We start from the raw sequence: 18,705 nt of genomic DNA, 5'->3' as shown, positions 1-18,705 counted from the left end.
TAACATTACAGGCTTCAGAGTTTAGTTTCTAATTTTTAAGGTTATTTTTATTTACTTTGGAATCTGTAGAAATAATTGAATTAGAAACACCTCAAATTGCTTTGAATCATTCCACACAAACTTCAATCAAATCACTGTGATGGTATTGATACTACCTGTGTAACTGCAATGTCCATGAATGTCACTGTAAAAGTTGAGGTTCTGTCTATTTTTCAGTTGGGATAAATAACTGTTTTGGTCAGACACCTATTCTTTCTTATTTCCTTTTCAGTACACACATTTGTAACTGTTATGTTGCATGCAGACCAACATACATGTCCAATAATGATACATGGCCGAGTGAGGTCTTACAACCCAGCACTCATGTCTGATAAGACAAGTAAACAAGATAATTCAACACTTGCACCGGGATCGTCTTTTCAGCAGGGCTGGTTGGTGGTTGGTGAAATGACAAGACGATCACATGTACAGTAAGTGTGGGGACAACACTCAAGTGTCACATTGACACTGTTGATGTATGTGTGTCTGAATTTACCACAATTATGGGGGTCTTCATCCGAGTCATCCTGGCAGTCGTCATCACCATCACACATCCAGCGCTGTGGTATGCAGTGGCCTGTATGGCACTGGAAGCTGTTGGCCTCACATGTATGGTGGCCCACTAGGGACAAACAGAGAGGCATTAAAGACTTGGGGAAGCTGGTAGGATAGGGAGTTGCTACACAGGTGACAGCATTGAACTCCTTTAATCTGAAATGTCATGATTCTAACTGAGATACAAAATTAGTGGATTTGTGTGTTTGATTTTTAGTGGACAAAAACAAGAACATTAAAGAGCATATTGTTTGTGTGACTATTCCTGAGTCTGTGATGAAGGATAATGCTCTGTGTTTCTCATGAGATTCTATTTCTGCTGTAACAGATCTTGGAGCTTTATTTTTTTAGTAGTATCATCACCTGTGCAGTTGGCCTCATCCGACCAGTCTCTGCAGTCATTGTCTCCATCACAGCGCCATGCTTCGCGGATACAAACACCTCTTGCACATGTAAACTCTCCTGGGCCACACTGGTGAGACTCTGAGAATGCATCGATAATATAGTCAGTGAGGCAAAAACGATGTGCATTTCTACTGTTGCCCTTGGTTACAGCAAAACCAAGAACTGATAAACAAAATTCTTAGGTCCGTTGGCTTACATGGATTAATGTGTGAATAAATAATCCAATAGGTTTCCAAAGGTAACATACAAAATGTAAACTAGCATAAACTATTTTTTTCAACAAATACACTTAAACTTGGGCTAAGTCAGACCTGAGGAATAACGTCACATGAGATTCTGCTCTGATCAGGAGTCGTTTACAATGTTTAAAATGTGGATTTATCTTCAATCCCATTTATCAGCCAGACTGCAGCAGCGATCTGCTGAGGAGACCTCAGTTGTCTGTGTGTCAGTTTATGTCCCGTTACAGAAATGTTGACTGCTGACTGGAGCTGGATGGGAAAGCTACTTCATAGAGACATCACAGAGAGGAGGGGAAAGAAGAAGAATCACAGTCTCTGGCGAGTGGCTGAACAGTGAGAGTTTACCTCAATTTAAAACACACAAACACACACACTCTTCCTTGTGTGCCGCTGCTGGCTAACGTTAGCTCACGGCTAACGTAGTAAAGTAATCTGTCTGTTAGCAGCAGATAAACACTGGCATTAATAGTGTATCTTTGAAGGGTTTTGTGTTTCTGCGGTTGTTCTCATGTGACGTGCAGTAAGTTTCTGCATGATGACGCTGCTACGACTAAACCCCCTAGCCCGCATAATGTGCCACACACAACAGACAGGATGAAGCATAAGCTCTGGCTGAAATAACACAAAATATGGAAATGAGGCAACAACACTGTTTTTTTGCTTTAGAATGTAACTACTGTGACACAACCAGAAATGTATTACTGTAATGTGTAATTAGTTAGAACTTAATCTGCTGAAATAAAGAAGGAAGTGTAAAAAATGTCTTTTAAGAAATGATGAGATATATTTATAAGACAGAAAAGTAAAGTCTTTGAACGCTCATTTCTAGTACAAACTAATGACCTGTAAAGGAAGCTAATTTTTGTGTTATTATCATCTCTATATTTGACAACACACTGAATCCCTTGCTTGCTTACTCATTAAGATGCCAGTTCTGCAGTGAGTCTGAGCGACTCAAAGTCAAAAGAACTGAAGTAATCTTGGTAAGACTAAAATAAAGTGTAAATGATTTTCATGCCAGTTTAACAAATGTTTCATTCTCTCAAAACCTGAATTTCACATTAAGAGTTCACTGACTGTGGAATAATGCTCCAAGGATCTTAGCAAACTGCATCGTTTGAGACTACTGCCCTTTGTACGGAGGATTATAGCGAGGGAGAAACTGAGTGTACAGATGAAAATTACAATTTAGCATTCATTGTAATCTGAAGGAAATTCCTGGACTCTGCTGCAGCTTGTAATGTACTCGTAGACACAAAGAGAGGCAGACTGTCACGATAGTTAGAGGTTTAAAGGAGGCGTAGCTGGTTGTTAACAGGATTTGGTAGGCTATTCCCAGTGCCACATTAAATAGGTTTGGAGTGGAAATACGATGAAAAGGCTTATTACCTCTGCCAAGGAGGTTAAGTTTTAGCCCCCATCTGTTTGTTGGTGGGTTTGTCAGCAGGATTACACAGATACTACCAAATGGATTTCCACCAAACTTGAATGGAGGATGGGTCTTGGTCCAGAATAGACCCCATTAACCTCTAGTGCAGATCCAGATAAAGGGACAGATCCAGGAATCTTTTCTCACTTCCTTCTGGGTTTTTAAAATGGATACTCCCACACAGCCGTTAGTAACAGCAGTTAGGTCACAGTGCGTATGCACTCCCCTCCCCACACACACAGAAGTTCACTGACAGTGAAGGCATGAAGAGTGACCAAAGTGTTAGGCTGGACAATACAAGCTTACGAGGAGATTATGAAGATATCATTATAAATAAACCTTAGAGGCATGCTATGCAGGAATTGTTGGTGGCTGTTTGTAAAATCACTATAAGAAGCTGGCACTGACTCCCCAATACAATTAGGGGGAGACAGAGAGAGAGAGAGCAGTGGTAACAAGACAAAAGTAGTCAATCAGAAAAATGAAATTCAGTGAAACAAAAAACCTGGATTGGTTTTTATTTCCCTAATCAGCAGATCCTTGATTAACCTGATGGGTTTAAATGTTACTGTTGTATAATTTTCCGTGTCATTTTATCATCTGTACAAAACATAAAAAACCAATATCCAAATCTTACCACAGTGCTCTTCATCACTGTTGTCTCCGCAATCGTCTTCATGGTCACATTTGAAGGCCAGGGGGATGCAGGACCCTGAGGCCACGCAGCGGAACTGGTTGGATGGGTCACAGGTCGTGGTAGCTAAAAGTGGAAAAGACACAAACAAGGAAGACTAAATATATTTGTAGTTCTTCACATAGAAACTGCTTTCGAAAAGTGGTGCTGCAGAATACTTACGACACTCCTGTTCATCACTCATGTCTCCGCAGTCGTTGTCACTGTCGCACTTCCAGATGCTGCTGATGCATCGGCCGTTAGAACAGCGGTACTGGTTGGGCAAACAGCTGTGCTCTGATTGGAGGATTGGAGTCATCAATCAGACTTGAAACCAAGAGCTCATTTCCAACAGAGACAACATACATATATCTAAGAGCACAAGATCATCATGACTGTGATTTTGTCTCACCCGTTTTGACACACGTGTTGTTTTGGAGCTGGTAGCCGGTGGGACACTGACACTGCAGCTCTCCATTGGGCATGGTTACAGTCGGGGAACCGTCCGGGCAGACACAGGTGTGTCGGTGGCCGGGCTGAGGCAGACACAGCAGGCTGCACGGCTGGTCGGCACAGGCGTTGTGGCCTGGTGGACAAGAGATCAGGACCTCAGTTGAGTACAGTTTTGTTTAAATCAGTTAGAGTCAGTGAGGAGTGTTTGTTTTAACTTTGTGTCTAAAACTGAAACAGACCCAGTTACTAATAACATCACACTCAAGTGTCTGTCTTTGTTGCTCACCTCTGTTCTTCCCCTTATAGAAGATCTTGAGGTCCATGACTCCGGTAAGTCTGCCAACAATCAGCTCATTGCTCGGGGAACCAGCTTTTGAAGCTTTGAAGATCCCCATTCTGGACCAGTCATCCCAGTACAGGTCATTCTGAAAACAGCATCCAACATGAGCTTGTGAAAAGTGATTCTTAGTCAGGACTTTTACCCTCCAGCTGATAAACTTATGTCAACACCAGTGTTACCGATCACACCGGACATTTTACAAGAGTAGATGCCCATTATCTGTAAAGCACTGTATAATTTTACTGCTAATGCAAACCCAAAATTTCCTATTGTTGCAGCTTCACATTGAAAGCCTTTCACTGGGAAAATGCAAGTTGACTTTTATTATAAAGGTGCCTAGTAACAGGAAGTTTTCATCGGTGAGCTTAGCACTTGCATTCATCAAAAATGCTTCTACAAACAAGACAACAATCATCATTTGTTGACAGCAGATCAGTTTGAAACAAGTCAGGGAGTAGTTTTCTTCACTCTGAAGGAGTGATGGAATGAGGAGCAGCCTCAGTTAGCTGTAAGATGAAGAGCTGCAGGTGACGGGCAGCACACCTCCAACTTCTCAACCAGGCAACCAACTGCTTTTCACTCATTAATGTTCTCAGGTTCCCTATTAAAATCGTTCAAATCCGAAATAAAGCAAAACGATGGTGTGGGTGGTAGGCAGGTAATAGAATTGGTGCATGACATAACACTGTGTAACACATGTAAGACCACCTACCTTGGCAAGCATTTAACATATTTTAAAATCTAATCAAACCGTTTCATGACACAAGACAAATTGGTTTCGTCTTAAGCTGTAAATCTATTTCATATTCGGTCTCACCTTGAAGACAGCGATGGCATACGGGTGGGGCAGCCCCTCCATGAGAACGCTCCTCTGGCTGCCGGTGAAGTCGGCCCTCTCGATGCGGTCGCTGTAGGCTTCGGTCCAGTACAGCCAGTGGTCGTCAGCGGTGATCCCGTTGGGCCAGCGGACGCCCTCGGACACGATGCAGGACACATTGGTCCCGTCCATGAAGCTCCGGTAAACACCAGCTGCTCTGTCTCCCCAGTCAGTCCAGAACATCAGACTGTGGGACACATATTATAAATACATTTAATATTGGTTTATTGTTTAATTGTCATTATGGAAAAACTAACAGATCTAGTGAGCTAAGCACTAACACGGACACTTCAACCAGTTTGAAGTATTCTATGTAACATATTAACATGGAGATACATATTTGATCAAAGGCTGTACCATGACCAATAATTGCATTCTGTCTGGCCTCTGCGATATATATAACTTCATATTTGCCCATCTGAGAGAGACCAGACAGGAGAGAGAGAGGAAGCGAGTGCAGTAACACTTCATTTCATTTTCTGAGCAACAAAAAAAGGGAAGAAAGAGAAAAACAAAGTCGAGGATGAAAAACCACAGGGGGGTTACTCTGTTAATCAGCTGAACTCATCTTATATAAAAGCAGAACCATGTCTGCAGAAGTAAAACCAACTGTCTTGTTATGGTGCATGTGAGCGAGTGTGAGAATGTTAGTTAAGGTGTTGTCTGTCCAGGGGGAGGGGGCGCTGCCCGGGACAAACGGACGGACGGGGGGGAAAGCGATGCAGAGGGTGAAGTAGGCCGGCTTCGTCGCATGAAGAAGAAGAAGAAACGTCAAATGCCGCTGTTCGGACGCATCATGCGATTCAGAGGCATTCGGACGCAAAGGCCCATTTTAAAAAGTTTATTTTATTTTTATTATTATTATTTTAATACGTTCTGCAGAGAAGGGAGACTGGTGTCGGACACGGTTTGGAATGAAAGGGAGAAAACATGACAGAGTAACACGGCGAATATCGCTAGTATATAGATTTTTTTTTTTTTTTTGTTAGTTTAGGCGGCAGCCCATTGTTGTTAAGGGGGCCGCCTTAACAGGAAAGCGCTGCGGGAAACCCTGCACTATGGGCTGTTTGAGGGCTGATGCTGGAAATTCTGGTGGTCTGTGTTAAGCTTGGGGTTTTAGTTAAAGCCACAATTCTGACCATTAAAGGAATCTGCATTTTGTATTTTATTAAACGGATCAGAATTACACTCACAAAACATACTAATGCAGACCATGTTTACCTCTCTCCAGGCAGCAGGACCAGAGCTCGCGGATGTTCCAGGATAGAAGAGTTTAGCAGAGTGTGACGCAGGTCCCCATCAGGGTTAGACACCTGCAAACACAACAAGAGTCAAACTTTTCTCATCAGTTTCACTTAATAACCTCTGATAAACCCTGTATGACAGAGCAAAATCAACTAATTAAATTAACGTGATCAGGTAAAAGGTTGGTGTGAAAAACAGCTCAGCTTCAAATGTATCTGCAGCTCCGTCAGAGCAACAAGTCTGCAGGCTTATTCACACGCAGGTGGAGTCAGAATCAGTCCATTCATTTTTTCACAATACGGAGTTAAATACCTGTATGATAAATACACAACATCATTCTAAAAAGAAAAACATTAACTCAGTTAAAACTTCTGACTTTAAGTCTGTTTGAAGAGCAGGCCCAGATGCATCTACAGTACAGCTGGATATTAATTCAATATTATATTAGAATTGTGATGTGAGACTATACATGATCTTAGATCTTGGATATGGTTATATGCTGAAATGTCATAAGTGTTGTCTTCTCCTGTTTTAAAGGCTCATTACAGTAAAGTGATGTTATTTTCTGAACTCACCAGACTGTTCTACTTGTTCTAATACTTGTCTCTACCCACTGAGTCATTATATCCACATTACTGATGAATAATGATCAGAAATCTCTATTGGAAGTATTTTGGTCAGAAATGTTGTCATATTTGATTCTGTTGCTCAGCCCGAGCATTAATGAAGTGCTTCTGAAGAGATTTCTAAATATCAAGCTATGTATCATGTATAGAGTGCAATAGAACCTAAAACTAGTGTGGTATTATTTCAAGGCCATATTGCCCAGCCCTAATTTACAACAGTACTGTACATATATCTAAATGTGTGATTCGCTGATTCCTGTACACTTCCTGTCTCTGAACAGTACTAATCACATATACAAAGACACACATGCACAACACTTCTATACCTCAATCTTCTGCGCTCCAGCATCAACCCAGTACAGCAGTCTACTGATGGGGTCAAAGGTCAGAGCCTCCACATTCTGCAGATCTTTCCTCACCACAACCTCCTGACCTGTACTGCCATTCAGACACAGTCGCTGCAGGAGAGAGACAGGTAAACAAATGAGACTACAGTAGTGCATAATGCTGAGCAGCTGCAGTTACATTCATTTCACAATGTCAACTAGTGTCTACAAAATAAGCACCTGTCGAGCCTTTGCACTGACATCAACAAGCCCTGCTTCACTTCTGAAACTAAAAAAAAGCTGTTGAACCACTCAAAGTAAAAGAAAAACCTCATCTGCTTCCTCACTAACCTGTATGGTGTCCAGTGAGATATCAGCCCAATACAGGCAGTTCCTGTCGTAATCAAAGTCCAGAGCCACAGCCTCTCTGAGGCCGGCCAGAGGCAGAGCCTGGTCTGTGCCGGTGGCCAGGTCGTAGCGATGGATGGAGTTCCTCACGGCGTACAGGATGAACTCGTTACTCTCTGAAAGATATCAGGAGACAGGACTGATGGAAACAGACACTTTACAATCACAATCACACAATACTGATACTGTACATACATACATATACATACTGTAAGATACATAATTATGAGTCTGTATTCATATTTGTAGTAAACCAAGCTTTGCAAAGAATATATGACTGCCGAGATTTCAATTTTGTTTTATTTTTCGCTGTTAATACAAGATACAATTCAGAGACGGAAATCTCCCAAACATTTATGACTTTTGGATTTTGGTTCCCAACATATGGAGCTCAGGATTAAAAAATGACAACTGAATGGCATAAACAGACATCTTAGGAAAAAAAAAGTGCTTTCCAACAGTAAAGAGTAAGACATATATATCAAGCTTTTCACTCCTACTTACACTGAAGTGTAGGACTAACATTTAGGAATGGTCCTCAAGTGATTACATGATCAATCACCTCATTTGTGCAGAGTAGGAATATCCAACCAGAGATAAGACTTTACCCACATGGGTCCTATTTTCCATTCTTTTACAGAAAATCAAAATTACAAAAAATCACTTACACCACTTAAAAAAATATTATTTCTATTTTAAAAATTCAATTATTTTAATAAAAACACCCTTTAAACCCCATTCTTTTAATTTAACTTTTTTTTTTTTTTCCAAAAGTCTTTTAATACTTGTGATAAGGACTAGTACTTAATGTAAATCAGTGGTGAAATTTGCAAGTGTCTACTATATCTGTAACATGTAAATAAAAGGAAATAACAGCAACAACAAATTGGCCAAACTGGAGCAGGATGAAGGTCTGCTGCTGGCAGCCGAGAAAGTAAAAGCTGCTAATATAGGCTAAAGCTACTCATATTCTGATTTATAGACATTAAGATATGAACAGAGATATGACTAATATTAGTCATATCTCTGTTACTGTACATACGTTTCACTACTATTATTGTAATGCATTACTACATACTATCCTTACCGTTAACCACTACTACTGTTATTACTAGTAGTCACATTTCCATTATGTGCATTCCATTATTATTGCTGTAATACCTCTTTATGTACTTTCATTCCTGTCAACCATCTATTATAATTGTATACATTGTGATCTTGTTGATCTGCTCTGTACATGCAACATCTATTGCACGTCTGTCCGTCCTGGGAGAGGGATCCTTCCTCTGTGGCTCTTCCTGAGGTTTCTTCCGCATTTTTTTTCCCTGTTAAAAGGGCTTTTTTTTGGGGCAAGTTTTTCCTCACTCGAATCGAGGGTCAAAGGACAGAGGGTGTCGTCTCTGTACAGATTGTAAAGCCCTCTGAGGCAAACTGTGATTTGTGAATTTGGGCTATACAAATAAAATTTGATTTGATTTGATTTGATTTATAGACCTATTATTCACCATGACCCCAAGGATTTAATACAGTGCAGGTTTACCTCCGACAGGACAAGGCAGCATCTCTCCATCCAGTCTGGACTCCACGTCTCCTCCACTACAGCTGTCGCCTGATACCCTCCTGTAGCTGCAGCCGGAACACAAAGAGTTTTGTTCAATTCAACACTTGGTGGTGCTCTCACCAAACACATCTAATGACAGCAGCAGCAGTGATAAACCAAGGAGAACAAAGGCCTGTTTGCATTCTGGGGAATTCTCGGGTAAGGAATTAATAGAAATGATAAAAAAAAAAGTGATGAGTAAATGTCCGAAATATGATATTGACCTCATGTGCAACGTCCGTGAGATAAACCAACAAAGGTAAAACAAAGAAACAGATCATTGAGATGTATCTTACCATGTACAGTCCTGCAGTTTTATAACAAAAATAAATACAAATAAAAAACGTTGCTACAAAAGGGTGATTGTGGATTTGATTAGCTCAGCTCAAGAGTCCATGGTGCCCCGAGGCAAGGCAGTTTAGAGAGCTCCCTGATTTGAAAATATTGGACAACACCTAACAAAAGTTCAATTAAACACAATGGAAAAAAGTTCATCATATGAAAACTCATGGAAATGTGAATCCACTCATGCTGCAGATGCAAACATTATGGTAATAAACTACACAGAAGAATCCCAGGCTGCCCATTTCTGCACTGTTAAGTTGGACAATAGCAGCTTACCCTTTGCTGCGACGGTAGGTGGTACCGACAGGACATGGCACTGGAGGAGCATAGAGGTCACCTAAGAACTCAGGGTCAGGCACACACACCTGCAGAGACAAGTCTTCACTCAGCTTGAAGCCATAGTCACTGGAAGGAGGAGGAGAAGGAGGAGAAGGAGGAAAAGGAGGAAAAGGAGGAAGAGGAGGAGGAGGAGGAGGAGGAGGAAGGGAGGTTGGTAGAGTAAACACAGGGAGAGGGAAAAAAAAGCCGGTTAGCCTCTGCCCTGTGAGGAATGGCAGCACCTGATGTGCATTTTTAAAACAGACTCATTATGCATTGTTATAGGAGCTCAAGGAGCAATAAAAATGTGCAGACTATGCTTTAAACAGTATATTGGTTCGGCAGTAATAATTTAATTAAGAGTCTGCATGCACGCTGCCTGTGCACTCATTGCACATGACCAGAGTCTTCTGCAAGGATAGGTGGATGTACTGCCAAAGCTATTAGCGAGCAAGTAGCACGGTAATGGAACGGAAATAAAGCCAACATTTTCAACTGAGTGCAGAGTACATACAATTTTGATTGTTTACATTCATTATGATAATATTAGGTGTTTTCTTACATGTTGGTGAGACATGAGGAAATGTTAGTTTGAGACAGTCAGCGATGACAACGATGCACTGCGCTCACAATACATAGCAGTTATACAAAGCACAGGGCCTCTGAGCCTGTCGTTCAGCCTCTAACACACTTACACAAAGCACACAGACCCTGAGCTTGTCTTTCAGCCTCTAACAGTTACACAAAGCACACAGACCCTGAGCCTGTCGTTCAGCCTCTAACACAGTTACACAAAGCACACAGACCCTGAGCCTGTCGTTCAGCAGCTAATACAGTTACACAAAGCACACAGCCTCTGAGCCTGTCGTTCAGCAGCTAATACAGTTACACAAAGCACACAGCCTCTGAGCCTGTCGTTCAGCCGCTAACAGTTACACAAAGCACACAGCCTCTGAGCCTGTTGTTCAGCAGCTAACACAGTTACACAAAGCACACAGCCTCTGAGCCTGTCGTTTAGCTGCTAACACAGTTACACAAAGCACACAGCCCCTGAGCCAAAGAACAGAGCCGTTGTAGCAGCAACAGACTGATTCACAGCCAATGTCAGCATAATGTACAAACCTACAGAATTAAGGAGTAACTGTCACGCCTGGCAGCCTTTCCAGACTTAATTATGTACTTGATGGGTATGTTGTTTGTGTTTATATGATTGTGGCATTTAACAGAGTTAAATTAATGAGTTTATTTATGTATTCATCAGAATAAAAAAGCTTGTGGAATGTGGAAATCTAGCCGCTAACACATCTTCCTGCTGACCAGCAAGGGCTACGTGGCTAGGGTAGTGAATCTCATGATTCGATTTGACTCAATCCGATTCTGATTCTTGATGGTCCAATTCAATACAGAATCAATTTTCGACGTTGGATCGATTCTCGATTTGAGAAATGGAAAGAGGGCACTATTTTCAGCCTCTTGCTCCAGTATACTTTGTGCTAAACCATTCCCTGGTGTCCTTAGTCTTCTGAAATACAATTTGAGATACAACTGGAAATTAAAATAAATGATCTGCAGCCTTTTTATTTTGAAAAAGTTAACAGCAATAATCAATAAATTAATTTATTTGAAAGCATCAAACAGTAATGTGTGTATGTGGATAACAGAACACGGGGCTGTTCTCTGCTGTGTTATTAACGTTATAAGTCCAGCAGTGAGAGCAGCCTCTCTGCTGCACTGTTAGCTCCGGGGGTCCATCGTTGTACAATACACTGAGCAGAAGCAGCGTTTTTGAGCAGAGTTATTTTCTTCACCACAGAGTTTGTTTAACGTGTTGAATGCTGCAGTGTGTGTTTGTTAGCTTGTTAGAGGTTGTCAGCTGGTCTCGCTTGTTACTGACCGCTGCTCTGCTCCGTTAACATTACACCTTAAGTCTCATGAAGGCATGAAAAGTGTTGGCCTGCTTAATGCTCGTCTTTATCCAGTCATTAACTTCAAGATAACGCTTGTATGTGCGCTGTAAATTGTCCGGGTGCTGCACTACTCTAGCAGTTTATTTACGCCTTTTTCGTTCTGTCACATTATGAATAAAAAAAAAGATTTTAGATTTTTTTAAACCACCACTATACGTGGCAGTCAGTGTCTGTGAGGTCAGGCAGTGTATGTTCATGTGTTTAAGAGGAGAGGTGTGGAGAGAGGAGGTTTATTTAGCTTGGTCTTGCTGGTTTCTACAATCTCAACAACCCCAGCTTTAAAATGAAGATGAAGTGGCTAGAGGTGAAAGCAATGGCCAAATTTACAGTTTGGTCTGCACACTGGTGTTTTTCAAAATAAATCACATTCAATCAAATGAATTAGTCACAGATGAAGTTCAATTCAAAGATTATGTTTCAGGCATTTCAAGGATGATCAGAGGAACAGGACACACCTGACCACTATCTGTAATGTCACAGCAATAAACACATAAAACTAAATACACTAAATACATAAGTGAGGTATTTCTGGTTTCCGATTTCAACATGTTGTTATCATGAAGTATTTCATGTGCATGTGTGGGTCCCGAACCATTCGTAGTCCTGGCGCGTGCAGGAGCAGTTAGAGATGGTAACGGGCCGGTCGAACTCCTCTCCGTTGAAACATGTAGCGTGGGGAGCTCGCCTCTTAAACGTGATCTCTCTGCCCAACAGACACTCGTTACCGTGCTCATCTGAAGGAGACCAGCGCTTGTAGTCCGCCTCAGAACATGGCACCCCTGGAGGGAAAAAAGAAAAAAAAGACAAACTATAGATATTTGACATTGACAAGGAGCTCAGAGTCTCAAGTTAATGTTAGTGGTGGTCTATTTGTTATTTAGTCATCCATTTCTTTCTCCTCTAGCTGCAGAGGACGTTGAAGTGATGAAACACTATCTTGTAGCTTTAATCAAAAGTTTCATGGCTTGAAAGAAAATAGAAGATTTCTCTCCTTTACTAGCCCACCTAGTATTTTAGGCGTACTCGTACTAGTAAGTAGTGAGTCATACTCACACGCAGTTATTTCTGCTTCACCTCCATCATGGCTACCAAGTGTGACTGGTAACTATAACTATAACTACTGAACCACAGTAGGGAGCATTCTTCTGTGCTTCACTGACTCTTTCACTCAAGTGTGTTTTAACTTAGTATAATAGTCTATGAGAGGGTACAAACTTTACATCTACTTAATAGTAATAGTTAAACCTCATAACAAACTGGTTGATTGAAAAGTAGCCATCTGGATTTTAAGCTTGAAACTTTAGTAAAAAAGTTTTTTTGCGATACTTTCTGAATTTTTACACAAGAAAAGTTCCTACATAGAAACAATTTCTTGTCTTTCATTTTTTATTTTTTTGCTGTTGGCTACTGCAAGACTTGTATTAATGAATCATTCCACATCAGTCTTATGACACTGTGACTCAGTGAAGTGTTGTAGTGTCGTCTTAAAGACAGGTGCAACCAGTCATAGTTGACACAAACAAACAACTGGTTTTAAGCTTCGTTAAAATGATGAACTCCACATAAATGAAACCATCTGTAGTCCACGAGTACTACAGCTCAAGTATAAACTTAAAAATAGCTGGTGTGAGCTGTTGTTGCCAAGAGCTGAGGAACATAAAAGCTCTCTCTCAACCTACCCAGAACGTCAGAGGTGTTGACCTGCAGGATGAGCCAGCTGTGTCTCTGGTCGGCGTAGGAGCCGAAGATGGTGAAGATGGTGCTCTTCTCCCCGGGCTCAGTCAGCAGCTGGTATACGTACACCTTTCTGTCCGAGAACTGAAAGTCGAACCACGTCTCGCCTTCATTGGTGCTGAACCTGATAGAGACATGAGCGGTATTTAACCAATTATTTTATTAAGCAACAATGATTTTTCAGCTGGTTCCCATGTATTGTTGGTAGCCTGTATCTATTCTTTAACAAACAAAAAAAAAAGGTTCAGTTGCCAGAATTTCCATATAATCTGCTGCCTACCCACAGTTTTTTTGACTGAACACCAGAGAGGAAAGAGTAATGAATATCAAAACACCTATTTAATATGAGGGCAATAAAGGAGTACACCAGGCATTATAACTTGGTGATTTAACACAGCTTTTGACATGAGTATATATGAAGGCAAAACCAGGTTACTGAGTAACCAGGGTAAGATAGGTGAATTCTCTCTGCATGTAAACCAGGTCAGCCATTTTCACATTAATATACCGTATCACCTTTTATTACACCTGTTTATTGAGGAAAGGTCTATTTACTTTTTTCCTACAACAGGCTGCTGTTGCTCCTGCTGTCGAGTAATGAGCACATCCACTGGGGCAGGTGACGTTTATGTGCTTCACTCCCCAGGTTCCCCCTTAAGTTGTGTGGAGATTTCAAATGAAAGCCTTCCAGTAAAAAAAACAGCCACTCTGGGTTTTATGTTTGAAGCTGTAATTGAAGGTAGGGCCAGCTGAATGACAGATTTAGCTTCTGAGCTCAAATCTGATATTGTTTCTGTCCTGGAGGAACATTTAGAGAGGCCATTTGGACTTACTTGAGATGTGTGGTGGCACCTCCTTGTGCGATTGCCATCAGGATACCACCATGGTCACCCCATGTGTAGAAATGAGGGCCTGCCAGTGCCTGCACAACAGAAAGCATCAGAACCATCAGAACATAATGCTCATACAGTAATAGGTAACAAAAAAAGGTCATTTAGCACACGATGCAATTCCCGTTGAAACGTGGAGCTGACGTGAGAGTGAGTACAGTAGTGGTTCACTCTAAACTGTAAACCACTGGAAGATGAGTTCAGGAATTAAAGCATGTTTGATTAGATAGGAGGCTGACTCTCTCCTAGAAGATATAGTGACATGAAACACACCTCGAGTAAACTCTCTGTTTAAACGTTGTTGGAAACATTTGTGATAACGCAAGTACTCAACTAAACAACATATATAACAAAGGTCCAGTCCTTCTAGACTTTTAAATGCAGAAATCTTATAAATCATACTGCATCTTTTGAGCAGAACATTCAAGCCAACTGGAGCGCTGATTGTTTCCTAAGGTTGATGAAGGTTCTCAGTCATCCAGGTCATGGTAAATCTAAGTGCTATATTGTAGGCAACTGGACGTGTTTCAGTTTGTTGAAGACGTTTCACCTCTCATCCAAGAGGCTTCTTCAGTTCTATAACTGTTTCTAGAACAAGAAGAACGGGGAAGTGAAGCTGCCTGGAACTCTTATGTAAGTATACTGAGTCAATAGAAAAGGTTTTAGTGTTAGGTGATTTATCTGTAGGACAGTGCTTTTTGATCATCATCTACATGCAGTTATCCAATTACAACACATTTTCAGTGTTAGCATCTGAACAAAGCAACATATTGAGTTGAATCTTCAAGGTTTAAAATGATTTAAAGCTGCTCACATCGACATTTTCATATTAACAGGGGGTCCAATGACAACGTGTAATGTGAAAGGGGTCACTAATAGTGAAGAACCCACAGAGAATTATCGCCCTACATTTTTTAAATCGATCTGTCTATGAAACTTAAGCAAGCTCAAGTCTGAACCGATGCTTACATTTAGCTATTTCTAGATGCATTTTCAAGAAAAAGTTCATAATGCCTGGGTACAGGCACTGAAATAAAATGTATTGTGACACGTTGAAAGGTCTTTGACAGACGAGCTGCTTGTGACTCTGTTTTACAAGCTGTGTTTTTCTTGTCATCTGTGTCAGATTTTGTACTGACCTCCTTCCACCGGGCTCCAGCGCTGCTGGATACATACACATTAGGCTTGTTGGCCAAGTTCCTGCCTACAGATCCTGCAACCAGAGGACAGAAAGGCGTTTTAGACACACACACACACACACACACACACACACACACACACTACAGGGGTTTCCCCTGAATATTACAGACTTGATGTGACCACTGTTTTTGCTTTCACATATGGAAAATCTGTAACCCAAGAACTCAACCATAGCATTCTGTATTTTTTCATGCATGTGGCCTTTGTATGCACTGACAAATACTTTCCTTTGACAGTACGCTGTTAAATGATAGGCAGAACATCAGGAATGATCTGCTCAGGCAATTCAAGAAGAAAAATAATGAAATCAAACGTGCAGAAATGGAAACTGAACCAATTTTTTTCACTTTGTTTTTCAGAAAACTAAACTACAGACATGTCATGTTAACTTGTGAGACTGTAATGCTCACTGTAAAGCAGCCCAAACTGTAAGACACATAAAAGCTAAGGCATCCGTTTGGTCCACACGACCAGCTGACAGTGTCTTTCGTATAGCCACAGCACTTTAGTATGGCTAAAAAGACTTACCATCCGTGTCTTAGAATAGTTTTTTTCCTATGCAGTATAAAAGGACTACAAAGTTGTTTTGTTCTATAACCCTGCTCTTAGACTATTTCATGAACCTTTTGAATGTTTGTAGTGCTTAAAAAGGTCAAAAGTATAGAGCCATGCAGCAAGTGTACTAAAAAATAAGAGTTGCCATAACATTATTAGAATGAACATTTTGCATTGTGTTCCCATAAAAATACTTTTTTTATAAAGTAGAAAGTATTATTTGCTTTGTTTGCACAACTGTGCAAGTTGAAAATGTTCAACTTTTCAGCCAAATAAAGTGCGTGTTGCAGGACTTTGGCGAATGTTATGCAAGAAGGCCAGGCGTAGTGAGGAGGGGCAGAGCCCAACACAATTTTAGAATAATCATGTGCCATGTTTGACACCATAACTAAAATGACTATATACATCTTCTCTCAACTCAAAGTCTTGCAAAATATCATATTAATATCTACAGATGAGATGAGAGACAATATCCTAATTAGCCATGTCAGCAGCATGGTTGTAGGGATGACAATGTCACCACTACTTTAATCCCAGCCGGTGGATGGACTGACGTTCAAACGACAAAGACGTCCCTTCTCCCCACAGTACTGCAAAACTGATGACATTCCCATCAGCTGTACATTGTAATGTGTAGCAAATGATTTCATGCTAACAGGCTAAACTAAGATGGTAAATAATACAGCACATACAACACATCCATCTACAATATGGATCACTCCTCCTATCCATCAAGAACAATGGAATTTATGGACTGGATGATTAATATCAGCCGTGTCTGCCTTTGACACTGAAGAGCACACAGTCATTCACTTACATCTGCACACATCAATCCTGTTAATCAAATCTCAGGGTGAATGACTCCAAGAAGAGCAGATTAAAATGACAATAACGGGTTGTTGTGTCCCTGTCGAGGGCTGTAAAAATGCCTCTGAAATGAATTACACTCCGTCTCTGTAGAAAAGGGGGCTAATGACTCTCATTAAATATCATCACATCAGGAGTCAGGGACTCGAGACAATAAACAAATGAAGACCCTGCGCCGCTGTACAGATAGAGACTGGGAAACACAAACATGCTTTCACTGTGTATGCGTCTTTACTACTGTTTCACTGTTTAAAGACCAACTAAACACTAGCATCACTGACAGGTGTGGTTTGGTGCGGTCAGAAAGGCGCTCTGTTACCCAGCAGTGACGTCACCAGGTCCTGGAATGCACCTGACTTGACTGCAGCAGGGTGAAAAGTGAAACCACTGGAGATCAGCACAGACAGGCAGGTTTTCAGGGCGTGTTTAGTTTCTCTTTAAAAACAGATACTGATATGTATGGACCCTAACTGCTCAAGAGCTTCAAACTTCTGGGATCTCATTCCAAAGTGTTTCAGCCTGAGTCAGTTTGTTTCTTCCGAGACTTTATTTTTGTACGAGTGGAGGAGTGATATCTTTGAAAACTAGAGAGAAGAGAAATAAGAAAATAACACGTCGTCATGATTTCTTTGGAATGACAAATAATGTCAAAACATCCTTCTGACCACAGTGTCTCCAACCAGTGTGATAATGTTTCTTTTCTGTATTCTTGTGTTTTTCCTCAAGGCTATTATCACGTTATATTATTATTACTATTTTGTCTGCCGTTTCTACAGTATGTATTCTGTTTATATATCCGAGTCATCCCAAGCAGAGTCGGGGGACTCAGATTACTTTTTTGTTGTGTCCAGTAATGCAACATGTTCAAGTTATCCATGAATTAGTTACTTTTTCAAAAAACTAATCTGTTACTGGAAGAATTTCACCATATTTCCCTGTTCCCTTTGTCGTCACAAAATCCCTGATGCATGCGCACTGTTTCTGTGTCTCTCCTGCAGTATACAGCCACCTGAGGATATGTGAGTGCTGTTGTGTTGTTAGTGTGCAGGTAAAACTCAGCAAGCTAGATGACCAGAGCAGAGAGGGCAGCCTGTGCTTTATCAGTCGCATGTTAACACATGATGTACTGTAGGCTATAGGAGCCTGTGTTCTCTTGTGTCTTGGTTAGGTTTGCTGTCTGATGGTTAGCGGCCAAAAGGCTGAACAGTTACTACCTGTCAGGTACCCTCGTTTTGTTGTTTATATCCATCTACTTGAAATAATGCAGCCTTTTTTAATGGCTCGTGGAATATGATACTAAATACATTTAAAGGACAACGTGGGACAACATATGCAGCAACATGTGCAAGTAATCGCAATGAGGATTCCATGTTCGCTGATGCAAAATTACTCTTACAGGTTACTGTTCTCAGTGGGTAATGCTGTAACGTAATGAGTTACTTTTTAATGGCTGTAATCTTGTAATGTAACAAGTTACTTTCAGATGTAAACCCAACACTGGTCATCAGAGAGACAAAATGTGTATTTTGTTATAGTTTGAATAATAAATCATGTTGATTTTGAAATATATCAAGGCTGCATGGTACACTGAAAAAATATACACTCACAACA

At 40.8% G+C, this 18,705-nt stretch overlaps 1 protein-coding gene across 2 annotated transcripts in view; it reads right to left on the bottom strand.

The window, feature by feature from the left end:
- sorl1 (sortilin-related receptor, L(DLR class) A repeats containing) overlaps window positions 1-18,705 on the bottom strand; it is a 101,615-nt gene that overhangs the window by 20,937 nt on the left and 61,973 nt on the right. For both annotated transcript variants that reach the window (XM_084351131.1, XM_084351132.1), the window contains exons 11-26: window positions 15,612-15,685; window positions 14,416-14,504; window positions 13,528-13,706; window positions 12,441-12,627; window positions 9,840-9,968; window positions 9,159-9,244; window positions 7,562-7,734; window positions 7,211-7,342; window positions 6,235-6,326; window positions 4,954-5,200; window positions 4,083-4,221; window positions 3,756-3,929; window positions 3,527-3,640; window positions 3,308-3,430; window positions 958-1,077; window positions 536-661 (exon numbers count right to left, since the gene is read on the bottom strand). In XM_084351131.1, the coding sequence (XP_084207257.1) occupies window positions 536-661; window positions 958-1,077; window positions 3,308-3,430; window positions 3,527-3,640; window positions 3,756-3,929; window positions 4,083-4,221; window positions 4,954-5,200; window positions 6,235-6,326; window positions 7,211-7,342; window positions 7,562-7,734; window positions 9,159-9,244; window positions 9,840-9,968; window positions 12,441-12,627; window positions 13,528-13,706; window positions 14,416-14,504; window positions 15,612-15,685 (2,184 nt within the window). The remainder of the gene's footprint in view (window positions 1-535; window positions 662-957; window positions 1,078-3,307; window positions 3,431-3,526; window positions 3,641-3,755; window positions 3,930-4,082; window positions 4,222-4,953; window positions 5,201-6,234; window positions 6,327-7,210; window positions 7,343-7,561; window positions 7,735-9,158; window positions 9,245-9,839; window positions 9,969-12,440; window positions 12,628-13,527; window positions 13,707-14,415; window positions 14,505-15,611; window positions 15,686-18,705) is intronic.

The sequence above is a fragment of the Pagrus pagrus genome (assembly GCF_965226575.1).
Source record: "Pagrus pagrus genome assembly, chromosome: 4".
Classification (NCBI taxonomy): domain Eukaryota; kingdom Metazoa; phylum Chordata; class Actinopteri; order Spariformes; family Sparidae; genus Pagrus; species Pagrus pagrus.
This window is presented reverse-complemented; position numbering and strand designations above follow the sequence as displayed.